Source organism: Psammomys obesus, unplaced genomic scaffold, assembly GCF_907164565.1.
Source record: "Psammomys obesus unplaced genomic scaffold, mPsaObe1.curated_primary_1811, whole genome shotgun sequence".
NCBI classification, from domain to species: Eukaryota; Metazoa; Chordata; class Mammalia; order Rodentia; family Muridae; genus Psammomys; species Psammomys obesus.
The window spans coordinates 4,931,080-4,948,984 of NW_026596125.1; the positions used below are offsets into that span (position 1 = coordinate 4,931,080).

The 17,905-nt window shown below is 54.7% G+C and overlaps 1 protein-coding gene across 6 annotated transcripts; it reads right to left on the reverse strand.

Moving 5' to 3' along the window:
* Nucleotides 1-285: 285 nt before the first annotated feature.
* Nucleotides 286-17,415, reverse strand: Pdzd7 (PDZ domain containing 7). Of its 6 annotated transcripts, XM_055591680.1 has the most exons (18): nt 17,306-17,415; nt 16,620-16,658; nt 16,164-16,492; nt 12,074-12,214; nt 11,681-11,855; nt 11,054-11,230; nt 10,649-10,796; nt 9,488-9,548; nt 8,727-9,122; nt 8,052-8,249; nt 6,146-6,196; nt 5,562-5,737; nt 3,125-3,216; nt 2,911-3,002; nt 2,691-2,762; nt 1,458-2,036; nt 1,118-1,218; nt 286-728 (listed from the first exon to the last, which is right to left on the reverse strand). In XM_055591680.1, the coding sequence occupies exons 3-18, from the start codon at nt 16,387-16,389 to the stop codon at nt 372-374; spliced, it is 3,042 nt and encodes a 1,013-aa protein (XP_055447655.1). In that variant the 5' UTR covers nt 16,390-16,492; nt 16,620-16,658; nt 17,306-17,415; the 3' UTR covers nt 286-371. The 6 variants fall into 6 exon arrangements, with proteins under 6 accessions (XP_055447655.1, XP_055447653.1, XP_055447650.1 ...); XM_055591678.1 differs by lacking the exons at nt 286-728; nt 1,118-1,218; nt 1,458-2,036; ... (1 more) ...; nt 2,911-3,002; nt 3,125-3,216 and adding an exon at nt 6,440-6,527 and having other exon boundaries at nt 5,678-5,737; nt 8,052-8,154; XM_055591675.1 differs by lacking the exons at nt 286-728; nt 1,118-1,218; nt 1,458-2,036; ... (1 more) ...; nt 2,911-3,002; nt 3,125-3,216 and adding an exon at nt 6,440-6,527 and having other exon boundaries at nt 5,678-5,737.
* Between the last annotated feature and the right edge of the window lie 490 nt (nt 17,416-17,905).

The window sequence follows — 17,905 nt, forward strand, 5'->3', positions numbered from 1 at the left end:
GGGACCCACAACATGAGTCTTAATGAGGTTTGAGGAACTAGAAAAGCCTGCCATGCTGCTCTTCACTGCGTGAGCCTGGGGGATGGATACAGCAGCCTCCTTGAGGACTCAGAGTTTAAACCGTTCAGGGTCCAGGGAGCCAGGGGCATCATAAAAAAAACTCTCACCAGTCTTGAGTTTCTCTGTCCCATCACTGGGAAGCACTCCAGGATTAGGGACTGCAAATGACACAGTTTGTCCACTAGCACCTTGTTCTTGAACACCCAGCTTATCTTGAAGGCCGGAGAGCCTTTTTGAGTGGATCAGAGCACCAGTGTGGCATCTCGGCTTCCAGGCAGATAGGACAGGTGCCTATGCGTTGGGACTTGAGGTCAGTGGAAAGGCTCATGCAGATCCTTGGGAATAGGGGAGCCTTTAGGGGTACTTTGAGGAGCCTGAAGGGCTGAGTTGGGGGCGTGCTGTAGTTGCCCAGCCTCAGTGGGAGGTAGCTGGGTGGGAATCGGGGTATCATCAGTGGGTCCATGGGCAGAGAAACTGTCAGCAGGAAGGCTCTGGTCCTTAACCACTGATAGGTCAGAAGATAAGGGCAGCAGGTCGGGGACCCTGACCACCAGTTCCATGGGTTCCCGAGCCTTGTTTCGATAGGCTCTGCGGATGGTGTCCACAGCTCGCTGGTGGGTCACCTGCTCCAGGCTTTCTCCATCCACTGCCACCAGCTCAAAGCCAGCCTGGCATGGAGACGGAATACTCAGCCCTCACGTCATTCCCACCCACCACCCAACCTGAAGGCAGGGCCTTTCACCTCCACTAGCTAGGACACTCCTACCCCATCTGGGTGCTGGAAATGGACAATAGGACTTTTGTGCCTGGAGCCGTTGGGGGCAGGGTGGGGCACAGACAATGGCCCTTTGTCCCTTGGGACTTGAGATGGAACAGGATGGGCCATTCTCAGGCCCAGGCTAGCATGAGGGGACAGATTCTTCTCTAGGCCTGCCCATCCTACTGGCCTGACCTCTGTACCCTCCTACGACCTGGTCTGAACATGCCTGGCTAGAAGTGTGGGACAGCCCCGGACCCTGCTGTACTTCAGCCCTGGGAGGCTGGGTGCTTCACCCACCTGCAGGGCCCCACAGAGGAAGGCTGCACCTCCTGGAAAGATCTTCTCTATCTTCACCATGGGCTGCACCTTAGACTCGATGCCCCCAGAAATGCTGATGCCTGGGTAAGATCCAAAGCACAGTGACAGCCTTACCCCAAACCTTGAGCTCCCGGGAGATGCATAGAACCCCATTCCCAAATCCAGCCCTTGTCTCCTCACCTCTGGCTTATGTCTCAAGTCTCAACCTCCAAACAGATTCTCCAACTATCTACCTTAGTACTGAGATTCCTTTCCTGGCTCACCAACCTCCCTCAAACCCAGGAATCCACCCCGCTTAACTGGTGCTACCTGGACTCACCCAAAGACTGCTTCATCTTGGATAGCGTCACTGTCCTCAGCTCCCCAGCGGAAGCGTTCCTGGTTGCTTCCTCCGCTGTCCCACCAATTCCATTCTCCAGGGGCCCTTGCCTGGCTTCCACCTTGGCCACCTGCCCATCCAGAGGTCGTGGAAGCCAGGGCCTTGCCTTCCGAGGCCTGTGGTAACGCCCGTTGGCTGTGGTGGCGGCAGTGATGTGTGCCGGGGAAGGGGAGCGCCTGCGCCCAGGGGCCTTGCCTCGACCTTGACTGCGGCTGCGGCTTTGGGCTGGGGTCTGGTTCTGGTTCTGCTGAGGGTCCTCTCGGCTTGGGGGTTCTGTCAGTAGCCAGTTAGGCCTGGGAGGCCGGGGCGCCACAGGAGGCGGTTGCGGAGGAGGTGCGCATGCCCGGCGAGGAGAGAAGGCATCAACTGGCACATCTTGGAGAGGAGGTATTCCTTTGTGGTGGTGTCGAGGGGCAGAGGCACTGAGGGAGACCTTAAGGCCCCCAAGCCTCTCCCTCATCTCTCCATCGTCATCCTCCGAGCCGTCCACTGGCAGCAAGTAGAAGCCTCCACGACTGTCTGGGGAATAGAGTCAAGGTTAACTTGCTCTTCCTGACCATCCATCCCAGAGCATCTTTCCAGACCCTGGTTTTTACTGTTGTCTGTATGTGTAAGTATGTGCAAACAAGGCTTGGATTTGCTCAGGTCCAGTGTATAGTGCCCCTCGGCAAAGGGATACTGGAGCAGGTGGATAAACCAAACTATTATTAATAGTATTGAGCTATTGATAGTATCCTAGCACTCTGCACTGTAATGCAGCTCTACTTTGGCATAGCCAAGAGACCAGATTTTTTTTTATTTTTTATTTTTTATTTTTTGTTTTGTTTTTTTGTTTTTTGAGACAGGGTTTCTCTGTGTAGCCTTGGCTGTCCTGGACTCGCTTTGTAGACCAGGTTGGCCTCGAACTCATAGAGATCCACCAGCCTCTGCTTCCTCAAGTGCTGGGATAACAGGCATGCACCACCACACCCGGCCTGAGAGACCAGATTTTTAAATGTGTAGCTTTACAATGTCCTATACAGGTATGAGTGACTGAGATAGCGATGGCCAGAGGACAGGGCTCTCCTTCCTGAGAACAGTGACCCTGCTCAGAGGAAGGTTGGAAGGCCTGTTCTCCCTGCTCCAGTGTCCCCGGGGTTGTCCCCTTTCCCCAGGTTATGGACTCTGACTGACCAGGCACAGGAGTGATGAGGTGACGCTTGGGTGGCGTGTCTTGCCTGGTAGGTCTCAAAGCAGAAGGTCGCACTGGTTGGAGAAGAGAGCAGGTCAGAGGCCAGCCACCCCTGCCAGGCTCCCAGATAGGCCTGCCAAAGGGCCTGTGCCACCCTCTGCTTCCCCCCCCCCCCCCGCCCACTGGAGCTCAGGAGCCAGAAGTCCTGCCCCAGCTGCTGACCTGCCCTGCTCTTGAGAGCCTCGTAAGCCTCCAGCTCCGCAGGCATCACCATGCTGTCGAAGCGGCCGAGGTCTGTGGGGGCCACCACACTCCTGGGGGAGGGCAGGGAGGTGGGGCAAGCAGGGCTTGGTTTCAGGGCTGCAGACATGGAGGGACACAGCCCTAGGGTCACTGGGGCTTCTTGCCCCTCCCTCTCCCTCAAGCCCCTCCCAACCTGATGTCCCTCAGCAGCAGCAGCTTCTCGGGCCTGTCCAGAATGGCCAGCAGGGGGCGCACCAGGTCCTCCACTCCACCCTCGTGGACGTACTGCGTATAGAGACAGCACAGGTCAGACAGCCCCAGCAACTTTACAGCTGTGTGGGGAAACACCAGGGCACACAGGGACCCTGGGGCCCCTCTAGCCATCCTCACTTTAAGACAGGGTCACCTTATCCAAGGTCCACAAGGTGGTATGTCAAATGACCTTGTGGTTGCCTGTGGCGACCAGCAGGTCTGTAACAAATGGCAACAGCAATAATGACATCTGGACGGTAACTTTCTGAGTGTTTTATATGCAGTCTTTCATTTGGCAGCCACTTTGAGATGATTCCTGTTTTACAGAGAAGAAACTGAGGCTCGGGGAGAATTTGCTTAAAGCCACACAGATAAGGAAATATGAGGAAAGGCTGGCACCCAAGACATCCAGCTCTTGCTAGCTCTGGTGCAGAGAAATAGTGCACAGGGGCCATACTCTCTCCTACCCCCTTTCCCAGGCTAAACACTGGGCTGTGATCCTGGCTGTCCCCACCCTTTATTCAGGGCTAGAGTGGTGACCTTGGAGAAGGAGTGGGTCCACAGCCTCTCTACTCTGTACCCTTCTGCCTGGCACTGCCTGGATGCCACCAGCCCGGATGCCACACCCACGGACTCTAGGGAACTGAATAGTGGGAGTCAAGTTACTTGGGCGGCATACCGCCCCCTGGTGGTGAAAGGGAGACAGTTTCAGAGAGACCCAGGGACAGTTAATTCCTATGGGCATAGACCCAGAAATAGGGGCGCAAGTCAATCATCAATAAATATTTTGGAGTAGACAAAAAAGTATGTGTGCTTGTGTTCCCTAAACTACACACATGATTATAGGGACTCAGATCAACAATTCGCTGCCATATATGGGCGTGTCCCTCAAGTCCACACACCCAAATTCAGCACCTACTGTTAGACCCTGGGCGGCAAAAGAGACACAGATAATGAGACCTTCTTCCAAAGCCTTGGGGACTCTAGCGAGAATAGGGACAGATGAGCCTCATACGGTAGTCAACCGTTAACCATTGCAATGGAGCAATGTGAGTTTCAAAGAAGGGCGAAGGCTCGGAATGGATGTCTGGGAAGCAGAGAGCACTCCACCAACTCTTCTAGAGTGGATTCCAGGAGCGGCGTGGGAGCTGGGAGGAGCGTGTTCTGAGGGCATGCAGAATAGGTTAAGTACTATGGGGCCAGCAACCCCTAGCGCCACGCAGCTCATAATTGATCTCAGCTGGGTAGAAGCCCTGGAAAATCCCAGGAAATCTGGGGTTGGCAGGTTGTGGTGTCACACCAGGGAAGTCTCGGAATTTGGAAGAAACAAGAAAAACTTATACTCTCTTCTGCCTCACGAGGGAAGTGTGAATGAATCAGTAAGAGAGGTGAAAGGATGGCTCCCAGGAGGGAGGGAAGCCTCCCTGGGGTCAGGACATCACATCATGACCAGTAGGGAGAGCTGCCTGTCCCTCGGGCTCCATTTCAGAAGGTGAAGGGTGGGAGCGCTGGGACCTGTGGGTCGTAGGTGGAGCCTACAGGGTAAATAGAGCCACGGTGAAATGAAGAGGACAGGGAAAGGAGGGATGCGGGAAAGGTGCTGGTGAAAGATGCAGACACAGAGCCCCTCCTAGTGGCCAGAGCTCAGAGTTGCAGGCTCACAGGAGCTAGAACAACCCCATAGACGTGCCAATGTACATACACATCAGAACAACACACACACAGCCCCATCATGCACGGGGTGAAGGAAGAGCAACAGCTGACTTTGTGGAACTGCTCAGCTTGCCCACAGTGTGCATGCTCCCCATAGGAAGCCACCACAGGGCCCCTGGGGTCCCTGAGAAAGGCTGAGAGTGAAGGACTTTACAGTGCTCTTGGAGGGGGGAGCAGCGCCCTGCAGCCTCCTCAACACTAAGGCTCCAGGAAGTCCTCCAGAACTGACTCCCTCCTGGGACTGGTTGAAGAGAAAGGAAATAGACTAGTGTGGGTATTGGGGGAGGGTTGAGATGGGAGCAAAGGATAACCTACTTGGGGGAACAGGCCCTTGGCATAAGGCTGCCCCTGCTGACTGTCCCAGGAATGGAAAGAGAGATGAAGACAAGACTGGGGACAAGAGAGAGCACAAGGTTGCCTACAAGGATTTTCCCTCCTGTTTGTCACCCATCTTCCTCTTAAATGTCACCTCCTCTGAGAAGCCTTCCCAGATCTCCTGGATTACAGACTTTCACAGTGCTCTCTAGCACTGGGGGGGATTTAGACTCTAGTTATTGTCTCTCTCCTTCCTGCCTGGGAGCCTTTGGCCTCCCAGAAACAAGCCCAGGTACTGGTCAGGGTACAGTAGCCTGCAAGGAGGGACCAGGGCCCTGGCAGAGACTTACTCGGGAGCAGTGACGAGTTACTGCTAGGACCTCATCGTCGGTCAGCAGCCGCCGCGCCAAGTCCTGAATGAGGGGCCGTCGGCTTTCCCAGGCCTGCACCTGCTCATCTACACTGGGCGCCTGGCCAGAGGGGCTTCCAGACCTGGCAGAGAGCAGGGCCCGGCCCCTCTCCCGGTCTGTAGGGCAGGGGCAAGAGGGTGGTGAGGGTGACGAGAGCTGTTAGGGTAGAGTTTCTCTTGGCAGAGGTGACGCTCTGAAGAGGCCAGCTGAGGGACAGAGGCTCGCTGGACAGCATCCCACTGTGCCCCTGTTCCCCAACAGGGTTTCTCCCTAACAGAGTGCCATTAGCGGAGAGCCAGCTCCTGAGTCACTGCCATATTAACCTGACCCCCTCACCCCCGAATTCTTCTCTGCCCCTATCCTTTCTAGTAAGCTAGCCAAGTTCTCTGCCTGACTCCATAGGCTCAGCTCTAAATGAGTTTAGTTCAAAACCACTAAGCTGATAAGTTTGGTTTTCCGCGCCCCATCTGCTGCTTTACAGTGTGTGGGGGACTGTGGGGAGGGGCTTGGGATACTGCATTTACCACGTCTCAGTCTCCAGGTGACAAACTTCTGCACAGGCCCCACGCTCCCTGCTGTAAAGAGGAAAGAGGTTCAGGTCAGCTAGATCAGGAGGTCCAGTTAGAAATAGTCAGGGTTAGGGACAAGAGCTCTTGAGAGCTTTCAAGGTCATACTCAGCTAGGGACTTCACTCACTGTGGGGGTGGGGGTCAGTGAGGGATGTAGATCAGAGGACGAGGCAGGATAAACACTGATGGAGGTTTATGTGGAAATGTAGGAAGAGAAGAACCCCAAGGACAGAGCTGCGTGGTACCTACCTTCGAGAGACAGAGGGAGAAAGAGGAGCCTTGGAAGGAGAGAGGATCGGCCAGAGAGGCCGGCTGAGAACCATGAGGAAACAGCAACCTGGTAAAGGCGAGAGGAGAGGGGAGTGAGGCCAGGAGCTGGCAGCACAGCATTGATTTGGAGAGATGTCTCTCTTACTGGCCTGTCACCCTGAGGCCTCCAGACACATCCCCTGCCTGCCTCCTCATAGCAGTGTTCACTCCCGCTTCTGGACACAGCGCCCTGCTTGTCTCCTGAGTGACCCCTCCATTCTCAGCCCATGCATTCTGGCTGGCCACACGGCCCAGGGTCAGCAGCGAAATCACTGGTCTGTCACGCTGTCACGACTGGCTCCTGCCTTGTCTTTCTCTCACATCACAATGGTTTGCTCAGCATGACAGATGGCCCCAGGAGGCTGTGAGAGCCCTGCCTGACCCCTTCAGCTGCAACTGTTTAAAAATATCCACGTTGGCCAGGTGTGGTGGCACATGCCTTTAGTCCCAGCACTTGGGAGGTGGACACAGGCAGATATATGAGGGGTCGAGGCCAACCTGGACTACAAAATGATATGACAAACAAAAAATAAAAAAATAATAATAAAACAAAGAAAAACCACAACTCCCTGTCCCCAGGGTTGCTAAGGAATGATGGCCACCTCACCTCCATGCTGGCAAAGCCTTCTGAGGTCGAGGCACAGGCTCGACAGAGACACGTCTGCTGGCATTGTCTGACCCTCAGACAGGCTAAAGTCAGTGGCTGAGCCTAGAAACACACTTTAGGCTGGCTGGACTTGAGTTTCCGTCCCACGCGATTGTGAGTCTTAACTCATCTGTGTTGGGTCTGGTCTCTGAGCCTCAACAGGGTTGATTGGCGGTCACCTTGTGAAGGGCCTTAGGAAAGTTCACCTGGGGCTGGGGCTGGGAGTGGAAGAAGACTTGTCTAGCATGCCTGAGGTCTTAAGGTTCAGTCATGATATCATCATGACTAACTGTGTGTTTCTGCCATATGAGCCCTGATTGAGAAGTGGCTTTCCCCAGGGATAGTGATAGAACTGTATTGGCCTGTGGTGGTCTGGAAGGAGGATGTGAAGCCAGGGTTCCTAGCAAAGGTGCCACCACTCTCAAGAGTATGTGACTCCAAACAGCTTAGTCACTTCTTGCTGTGCCTTGAGTCTATCTGTCACTTTACATTTCTGGAAAAAAAAAGGGGGAAGATGACAGGATGGCAGTGGCCACCCCATTTTCAGAGCACCTTAGGGAGTTAGACAAAGCACTGACTTATATTTGCTATTTCACTTATTCTCTCTGTGCCTAAAGAAATGGGTTTCAAGCTGGGTGGTGGTGGCTCACGCCTTTAATCCCAGCACTCGGGAGGCAGAGGTAAGAGGATCTTTATGAGTTCGAGTCTAGCCGTTCTATAGATTGAGCTCCAGGACAGCCAAGGCTGCACAGAGAAACCCTGTCTCGAAAAACCGAAGAAGGAGAAGGAGGGGGGGGGGGAGAAGGAGGAGGAGAAATGGGCTTTAACCTTTCTGTTTTACTTGTGAGTGGTGGGGTCTGGGGGTAGATTTCAACCTGGAACTGCCAGATGGGTTCCAGCACCTACCTTTCTCCAGGTCCAGGCGAGGGCGGACTTTGGTGGGGCTTCTGCTGTCCAGTGTCCAGGCCTCTCTGTGACCATCCCCTGCTGGCCTCCCCTGCCGCCCTCCCTTGAAGAAGAGGTTCATCAGCGTCTTGGAGCGCTGCAAGGCCCCCTTTTCCCCAGGAGATCCTGGCTTTTCCTTCTTCCTCTGCTTCTTCTCCTCTGTAGATAGGAGGGAGCCCCCGAGGGGGCTGGAGGGTGGGCAGAAGAGAAGGAGGGGACAGGGGTGGGGATAGGAAAGGGCAGAGAGAGGGAGAGGAGGCAGAAGGGATCGGCAGCCATTCCAGAGTGGGAGTGGATGGGGTCTTCTTGCTGTCTTCCACCTCTCCCCTACCACACAGCTCTAGGGATGTAGGGAGTCTGGTATGTACCTGTAACTGAACAGGCCTGAGCATCCCAGCCTGTAGAAATTGGAGTTGGGGCTGGTTCGGGGCCCAGGGTTTATCAGTTTGGGGGCTGGGATTGGGGTGGGTTTGGGGCCCAGGCCTGTTTAGTGAACTGAATCCTAGAGCAGGCTATTCTGGGGCTGGACCTGGGACCTGGCCTAAGCCCTGGGACCAAAGGGATTGCTCCTTGGAGTGTGAGGCAGGCTTTGTTTGGACTAGGGCCTGTGTGGAAAGTGGCACTCCCACAACATACCCCACAGTGTCAAGTGGCTCTGGGATCGTGTGATGGGAGGCCTGGGTCGGCTGAGGGCCAGCAGCAGAGCAGTCTTGGGGGACTCCGAAAGTGCAGAATCAAGGCGTCGGGTAGAAGAGGGGGCGTCAGAGCGGATGGCTGTGTCCCTGAGGATGACAGTTGGCCGGACACTGCACCAAGTTTCCACACGGCTGCTCATATCAGGCTCAGTCTGCATGGCTGTGTCTGCTCGCTCCCAGCTTGGGCCATGGCCAGTGGGCTCCTCAGGTCCCAGGCAGACATCCATTCGGTCAGAGGGCAGTGAGCCTGAGCTGCAGGGGGCACTGGAGGCATAGGAGGAGACACTGGAACCACTCTCGGAGGCCAGGGACAGCTGCTGAAGCACCCCATTACTCACTGCAAAGGAGAGGAGGCAGGGTAGCTCAGGGGCCTGCTATCTTCCCTTCAGACCCAGCCATGCTCACAGACTATCCTTGGGCTTTGGGGCGGAAGAAGAAACCCAGGGTTATCAGCAGAGGTCAGAGCTGCCAGCGGCTCGAATTGCCATCAGGGAGGCCCTGGAAAGCCATTTCTCTCCTCATCCACTGGGACTTGAGGCCTAGAAGACCCTGGCATTGAATCTGGAAATCCTCAGTGAAGGTTAGAAGCATCTCTGGGATTTGAGAAGATCCTGAGGGCATCCTGGTTCCCCAACCCCCACCACAGTGAGCCCAGCCCCACCCTTGGACTTTAGCTCTTCCCTTTCACCTCTCCAGACTTACACCTATCCAGCCAGCAGTACTCAGAAACCATCTCCTTGTAGGCAGGGTACCGGCCAGTCTCCTGGAAAAGATATAGTGGGCATCAGAGGAGCAGGTAGGAAGTTGGGAGACATGGGACAAGGGGATAGGGGTGGACATTGCGGCTCTGTTCCTTTCCATGAGGTCCATCGGGCCTGCTTTCTTTTCTTTTCTTTTCTTTTTCCTTTTTTTTTCTTTTTTGTTGTTGTTGTTTTTCGAGACAGGGTTTCTCTGTGTAGCCATGGCTGTCCTAGACTCACTTTGCAGACCAAGTTGGCTTCAAACTCACACAGATCCACCTGCCTCTGCCTCTCAGAGTGCTGGGATTACAGGCATGTGCCACCACAACCGGCTTTAGGCCTGCTTTCTAAACATGCCATTTCCCTTTGTAGCTCAGGCCTTTGCCCTCAGCTCGTCACATGGCTTGATTCATTCTTTTTTGGCTCTCACTGCTCGGTGACTGTCCTCTTGACCATTCCTCAGTTATCCCACTCTCCTGCTAATTTCCTGGCAGAGGTTTGTCAAAATCTGATGATTGCTGTCCCCTGGGAGCAGAGAGGCCCTGTTGGTCTGTCCTGATCTCTGTGCACCCCAGCACCTGGCCTTGTAGGTGCTCAAAAATAGTGTTGAACAGCTGGGCAGGGTGGCTCAGACCTGGGATTCTAGCGCTTGGGAATCTGGGGCGGGAGGATCTAGAGTCTGATGTAGCCAGCCATGGCTGCATAGGAAAAGCCAACCTGGGCTACATAGTGAAATTCTCCAACAACAATAACAACACACACAGAGAGAAAGAGAGAGAGAAAGGGATCCCCACAACCCAGGCCTGGCACACAGCTATAACTCCTACCCCATTCATTAGTCCTTCTTCGCCTTCAGGCCTTCCGAAGAGGCCTTGCCAAAGAGGAGCTACTATGCTAGAAATATGGGAAGCCAGGCCAGGCTACTGACCAGCCAAGCAACTGACTGGTAGCAGTTTGAGCCTCAGTTCCCTCTTTTGCCAAACGGGCATGAGAGTTCCTGCTCTGTCTTCCGTGTGGCTGTGGAATGGACACAAGTGGCCGAGCAAGGAGCGAGGGTGTCTTGAGGGGTTCCCCCCGACCCCCCCCACCTGGTCCCCCTCTGCTCCCATGTAGTCTGGCCCACCTTGATGGTCAACATTATGTGCGTCTGCCCCTTCAGCACCTCCACGGCCTGGCTATGGCTGATGTCATCGAACCTGACCCCATTGGCCGCCAGGACCTGGTCCCCCACCTTGATGCCGTTCTCCTCAGCCAGCCCACCATGGTCCACTCTGGGGACAGACGGGTGTGGGTCGATAAGACCCTGACCTCCCTCGCACCCAGACCCCTTCACTTGGCTATGGGAGTGCCCACCTACATTCCTTGGCCCCCTTCTGTTGACAACACCCCAGGCCTTCCTGAAGGGGCCCTTGTTTTGACACTAGTTGGCCAGGCCACGTGCATTGACCCATCCCCAAACTCCACTTCCCGCGCTGCTCCCGGCTCGGTACCCCGGTACCCCGTTGTTCCCTCTGACCCCAGCACTCACTTGGACACATAGATGCCCAGGCCAAACTCCTTGCCCCCGCGGATGTTGAAGCCCAGGCAGAAGTCATCGGAGGTTGTGTAGAGATGGACGATGCGCCGCGCGCCGTCCTCCGAGCTGCTGTCCGACGGCGTTGAGCCGCACTTCTCCACCACCAGCCTCCGGTTCACCACGTCCACCCTGCCACAGCACAACGCGCCCTGACCCAGCCCCTCCAGGAGCACCCAGCCTAAAAGCCCCGGCAATGGACTGGGGAAAGGGTGACTCCCTTGGGGAGCGGGCGGAGCGTCTCCCGGCAGACTTCAGTGGAATATAGGTTTCATCAAACCAATGAAACAACCCGAACCACAACGTGCTGAGGCCCCCCTTTTCTGTCTTGCTTTAGGTGCTGGGGGTGGCTCCCAAGCGCCCCCCATGAACTATGCTAAGCATCTGCTCTACCACTCTCTGCTCCCCCAAGCCCCAGAGCCCCGATTCTGTTCCCTACAAGGCCCCAAGGGGAGGTGCCCAGAGGAATGCATGGCTTGGCTGGGTACTGGCGGGGGGGGGGGCGAGGGGGGCGCAGAGCCGCTGGGAAGGGGCGGGGGCGACACGGGGCAGGGGTTCCGGGCAAGGCCAGGCGCTGCTCACCATGTGGTCTTCTCCTTGGAGAACTTGATGCCAGGCACGCGGCCCATGCGCCGCACCATCATGTGCAGGCAGCTGCTACTGGTCAACAGCCTCACAGCGCTGCCCATCGTGGTGCTCTCCAGACTCAGCCCGTTCACCTCCGTGATCTTGTCCCCCACACACAGGCCAGCCCGCTCTGGGCAGGAGCGGGGAAGGGTGAGCCCTCAAAGCGGACTCCATGTGACCCTTGACACTGGGCTCTCTCCCCCAATCCGCTCACCAAGGGTGGGTTCTGCCTCCCATCACTTCCCGCCCTCTGAGCAGGTTCCTATCTTTGGCCACCAGGCTTCCACTACCAATCAAAAGATGAAGGCACATCCCAAACCATGCTCACCCCGAGGGGCCCCTGCTCACCTGCGCTGCTCCCCTCCTCCACCTTGCTGACAAAGATGCCCAGGCCATGCTCAGAGCCACCCCTCACGCTGAAACCCAGTCTCCCAGAGGGGCTCTTCTCCACCCGAACCGCGTGGATGATGTCGCTTTCATCGCTGTTGGCTGTGAGGATAATCACACAGGTGTGACCTCCACGTTAGCTCTGGCCGCAGAGCATCTGGGGCCCCCAGCTTGGTGTCGGCAGAGGCTAGGCTTCTGTGCAGAGCCATCCAGAGCATAGCATACTCAGGGTCCTAAATGGAGGTGATATACAAGTTCCCTCTGGGCGAGTCTGAGACTACAGGCCGCTCACTGGCGATGTGGACACGGGGTAGAACAGCCTGTTCATTCCTTTTCTTTTCTGTTCTTTCTCCCTCCCCTCCACTTTGTGTGTGTGTGTGTGTGATGTTTTCTGAATTCTTATGTTCAATCTCTGAAAATCTGCCGTTCTGAGAACCGAATGAGCAGAAAGGAAAGTTCAAGATTCCATTGTGCAGAGTCTGGGCTCTCAGCATGCAACAAAATGAGCTCCAACTTCAAACAGCTGTGAAGGTATCCACGGAAGGCTTTGGATGCTTGGTGTAACTTAAAGGCAGAACCAAGCGTGCGCAACGCAGGGGATTTAGACAGAGACAGACTTTCTTTTTCTTTTTTTTTTTTCTGAGACAGATGGTAAGCTTTCTATCTGGAGGCACGAAAACCGAAACTCAGTACATCCATGACCGGGACATTATGGCAGAACTGCGGAGGCCTCTCCCATCCCACAGCCTCTGATTCTAGGGGCTGAGCTGATACACGACTATCTGAGGACAGAAACTTTAATCCGTCGTGCTGCCGTGCATCCTGAGAGCCCAGGGGCCAGGGATGAGGCCGAGGGGACGGTTCCTCAGAGAAATGAGATGGGAGAGATTTGGGCAGTGAAAAGAGAGGAGGTCATGTGTGAGGCTCAGAGGTACCTGCTGGGTGGACAAGAGTGCTTTGCAAGCTGGTCCCACTGAAGAAAGGGAAATTTATTTTTCCTTCAGGCAAGGTTTATTCCAGAGGTGTTTGAGAGGGAGAAAATGCGCTCGCATGTGCGCACATGCACACACGCTTCCATTTGGTCTATCATGTTACAATGTGTGGCCAGGAAGGATAGAGCTGAAATCTCCCCAAGGACAGCCTGGACAAGGGTGATACAGGACAAAGACAGAGGCCCTAGGAGCTCCTAACTGATTGTCATCATACAGTTTTCAGGTTCCATCAGTCTTGGCTAAAAAGCCTTTAGCTCCCTCTCCCCAGCCTACTTTATTCTCAATTCCTCCTTGGGGACCGCTATGCCCTAGGCCGTAAGGATGTCACATCCGAGCTTTTGTTTGTTTTAGTTCTTGCTTCTTCAAGACAGAGTCTCACTATGTAGCCCTGGCTGTCCTGGAACTCACTGTGTAGTACCTCCTGAATGCTGGGAGTAAACGTGTGGGCCAGCCCACCCTGCCACATCCGAGCTTTGAGAACAGGATGGTGGGTTCTCCCAGGATGGAACCTTCTCTCCCTCACCTGACCTGACCCTCCCTGCAGCCCCCCATCATCTGCTTGCTTTTCATTCTCACGCAGGAATTGAGTGTGCTCTATCAGCTATCAGAGGCTCCTGTGGGTTTCAGGGGAGCTCGAGGCTGCCTGGCCCTGCGCAGCCCTCCACGTCTGCCTCTGATTCTCCTGGCAGCCCTCTCCTCCATCAGTGGGCATCAGCCATTCTGACCTTCTGTGTGCCTCCTATGAGCTAGAAACTTTCCCCTCCTGTAATATCCTTACTTTGTCTTGGGGGACAGGGTTGGCGTCTGTCCTCATCCCTTCTCATTCTGGACATCGCTTTCTCAGAGAAGCTTGGACCAGGGCATGAGGTCAGAGTAGCCAGCACAGCACCACTGGAAAACTTGTTAAAATGAGAGTCCTGGAGGCTCCCTGGCAGGCTGTGAGGGTGAGGGACGCGGGGCAGCACTCTGCTGCCCTGAGCTTTGCCCCCAGCTCCTGTTATTTTGAGTTTGACGGTGTAGGCTGTGGTGATCTTGAGGAGACTATTGCCAGTGTGGGGTTGTGAGTGGGCACCGCCTTGTCTGCTTAAAATTTTTATTTGTTTTGGTTTTTATTTTCAATTTAAGAGCTAGCTACAGTAGCCCAGATATAAAAATCTTATCACCTAGAACACTGAAGCCTGTGTGTGGAGAAATTCAAGGTCAGCTGTAGTGAAACTTCATCTCAAAAGCAAACAAGCCAAGTATAGGGCCCACGTCTGTAGTCTCAAAACTCCGAAGCTGAGACAGGATTGCCACAGGTTTGAGATGGCTCTGGTCTACACAGCAAGTTCTGGGCTAGCCAATACTCCACATGTTTATCTTTAAAAGAAACAATCACAAAACCGATAAAAGGTGTTTTTTTTTTGTTTGTTTGTTTGTTTTGGTTTTTAAGCAAAATAAAAGAGCCAAACCACTCATTCCACAGCTTAAATCCTGGATGCCAATAAAATAAAACATGAAAATCCAGGATTACACATTTTAATCCCAGCACTCTGGAGGCAGAGGCAGGTGATCTCTGAATTCAAGACCAGCCTGGTCTATATAGTGAGTTCCAGGACAGCCAGGGCTACACAGAGAAACCCTGTCTCAAAAGCAACCAACCAACCAACCAACCAACCAAACAATGAAAGAGGGACAAGAGAGATGACTCAGCAGTGAAGAGCACTGGCTTCTCGTCCCTGGTTCAAAGGACCCTGGTTCAATCCCCAGCACGCACATTGCATTTCATCACCATCTATAATTCCCATTCCAGGGGATCTGACACCCTCATTCAGATATACATGCAAGCAAAACAGACATACATAAAATAAAAAGAAATAAATTTTAGGAAAGAGAGAGAGAGAAATAGAGAAAGAAAGGTTCATCTTTTCTGTCTCTGGAGATTTCTGCTTTTTGGTCAGAATGGCAGAGGTGACCTCAGCAGTGCCTTGAGCGGGGCCTATGGTGGTCAGTGACAGTGATGAGAAAGTGATGAGAAAGTGAGCATGCCTGCCATATCCTGGGCAGCATAATCCACCCTTGACCAGCTGACCTTGGAAGGGGACAGAAACTCATGGTTGCCTCAGACGAAATACCAGACCTGAAAAGTCCAGTCTGGGATCCAGCCAGGGGAACTGTGTTGGCTAAGAAAGAGGAGAGGAGTTGGAGATACTTATCTGGTCCTGTCCACGAGAGCCCAGTCCCACAGGGCCTCACTCCCCTCCTGGCATTCAAGGCTCTGCCTTGCTCGAAAACTCTTTGTCGCCTCACATCTGTCACTGTAGTTCAAGCACCTGCCCTATTATGCTTCATGCTTTTCAAGTCTGACTTTCTGTGGCGGGTAGCTGCAACCCCTCCCCCACCAGCTGTTCTTATTTCTGTGTCTCTAAGTTTGACGATGCTGCACATTCCTCAAAGGTGAAAGCTGATCTTCATCTGTCCAGGTCCCCTACAGGACCTAACCAGGGTAGATTCAGAATCCATGTGCAATGACACAGCGCCAGGGGTCATGTACAGTCATTCTCTCCTAAGGGCGCAGCTCTGGTGCTCACTCCCTGGCTCTCATTCCTCCGATTGGTACTCTCCCCAGCCTGTTCCTGAACATTTGCTGCTGTATCTTTAGGCCCCTCCCCCATGCTCTGAAGCCTGGGCACTGATTCTCCACAGTTCAGCACAGTGCCGGCCACACCACGGATTGCTTGGTGGGAGATCTCCTTCCTGCGCCGCTCTCTAAGGTACATGCAAATGGGTCAGGAGAAAGGCAGCGTTCCAGGGATGAAGGGGCTGATTCAGCAGCCTGCCAATGCATGTCTTTTCCTTAGATCATGGTTCCATCTCCAACTTCTGACTACTTCACAGTCCTGCCCGAAGTCCTAAAATATTGGCTGCAGGATAGGCAAGGGTAGATGAAAGATGATCCCCTTCCCTAAGACTCCCATCTCTTGAATTCCCCTAACCATACCAGCTCTGCCTCAGACCCTAAATGGTTCCTGTTGTCCTCAGTACTCCCCATCCAAGCCTTCCCTTGGCCCCACACCCACCTTCGATGGGGGAGTTGATGAGAATGACTCGGCCCATGGGTGACGAGGCTCGGATTCCGCGGGGGGGCCCATTCAGCAGGCGCTGCTGCTTCCTCAGCAGGTATCGTGTTGCTGTGGCGCCTGAGTCGCTGCCCAGGTGGCCTCGGGAGGAGAGGGAGCTCAGGGAGCCAGAGCTGAGTTCTCCTAGACCCAGAGGGTCAAAGCCCACTGTGAAGCCACGTGCCATGGTGGTGAGGCTGCAGCAGAGCCCTACAGATCCACATGGGGTCTGCTAGTCCTCCAAGGGTTGGCTCTGGGTGTTCCAGGATCCATGAGCTTTCTCTGTAGGGCTGGAGTAGGTGTGTAAAAAAAAAAAAAAAAAAAAGTTTCTCTGGGCACCCTGTTTTGGGCACCCTGTGTGTAAGACAGAGTGGCTGATTCCAGGGCACTAGAAGGAGAGGAATCTTTCTGATGTACCCTCACTCTGAATGCTTCTTAGGAGTGTCGGTTCCGAACCTGTGTAGGAAACACAGGGTTTGGGGGAGAAGTCTGAGTGCTGTCCGACTGCCCTGGTACGTCCTCACTTCCCCCAGCCTTGAGAACCCTGCCCTCTTATATCTTGGGGCCTCGCCTTTCTTGCCCTGGGGCCAGAGGAGATCCTCCCAGCTCAGCACCATCTTGGATATTGGAAGCTATTTCTACAAGGCCATTGGGGAGCCCCTCCGTGGCTGCTCTCAACTGAGTCATCTGCCCAGTCTCCAGTCCTCAGCTGAGGCTCAGAGAGCGGAAATGGGATTCCAGCAGGCTCTTCAACTTTAAACAGTGTGAGAAGAATGGGTGTCACGACAGTGTATTGCAGCATCTTTCCTAGGTATACGTAGATGGGTAGGGGCTAGCGTCCGGAGCTGGACTTCAGGACCTGGGACAGCTGCAGTCCCCACAGTCACTCCCCAGGTGACCGCCAGGCTCCGGGCTGCAGCTGCGGGTCTAAAATCGCTGCAAGACCCTATCCCATGACTGGTGGTTCTGCTGGAGAGAGTCCCCAGAAATCGCTAGTGCAAACCAGGGGCCACGCCCTCCAGAGCATCTCTGTGACCCGAAAAGCAGACTTTCCTCTCATTAAGCCCTCCTGCCCTTCTACCCCAAGGACTCGGCCCTCTCACCTGGTCGCTTGTGCCGCCGCTCTCTTCGCCCGCTGCCGGGCGTGAGACACTAAACGAACTAAGGACCCCGCCCACGCTCGGCGCGGCCGCGGGAATAGGGCTGGCCTGGGCGTCCTGGGATCCTATTGGCTGCCGGGGCCGCCAGTTATTCTCTTGTGGCACCTTTGGTAGCTCGTCCGGGTTGTAGCTCCTCACCTGCCTAATACCTTTGGGCTCTGCCCGCCCTAATTCTGAACCCCGCTGGTCGTTGGAACCTAGGGGTTAGCTCTGGAGCCCCCGCACTGACGACTCGAATCATGTCCTCTCCAGGTCATGCTAGCTTCCCCGGCTCATGAAATTGCCACCACTTTCGTAGTCACTCCTGAGGTCTCTGGGAGAATGTCCCAAGCGAAAGAGCTGAACGTGAGCCTGAGAAGAGCAGGAACGAGTGCTGGGACCCGGGTGTGCAGCGGCCGTCTTCTGGGTGCTGACGGATGAGGGGTGCGTGTGTGATGCCTTCTTCACCCTCTGAGTCGAAAAAAATGCTTCCCTGGGCACCGTGTCCTGGAAAGTCCGCAAGACAGAGCAGCCGATCCCGGAACACTAGCGGGAGAGGAATCT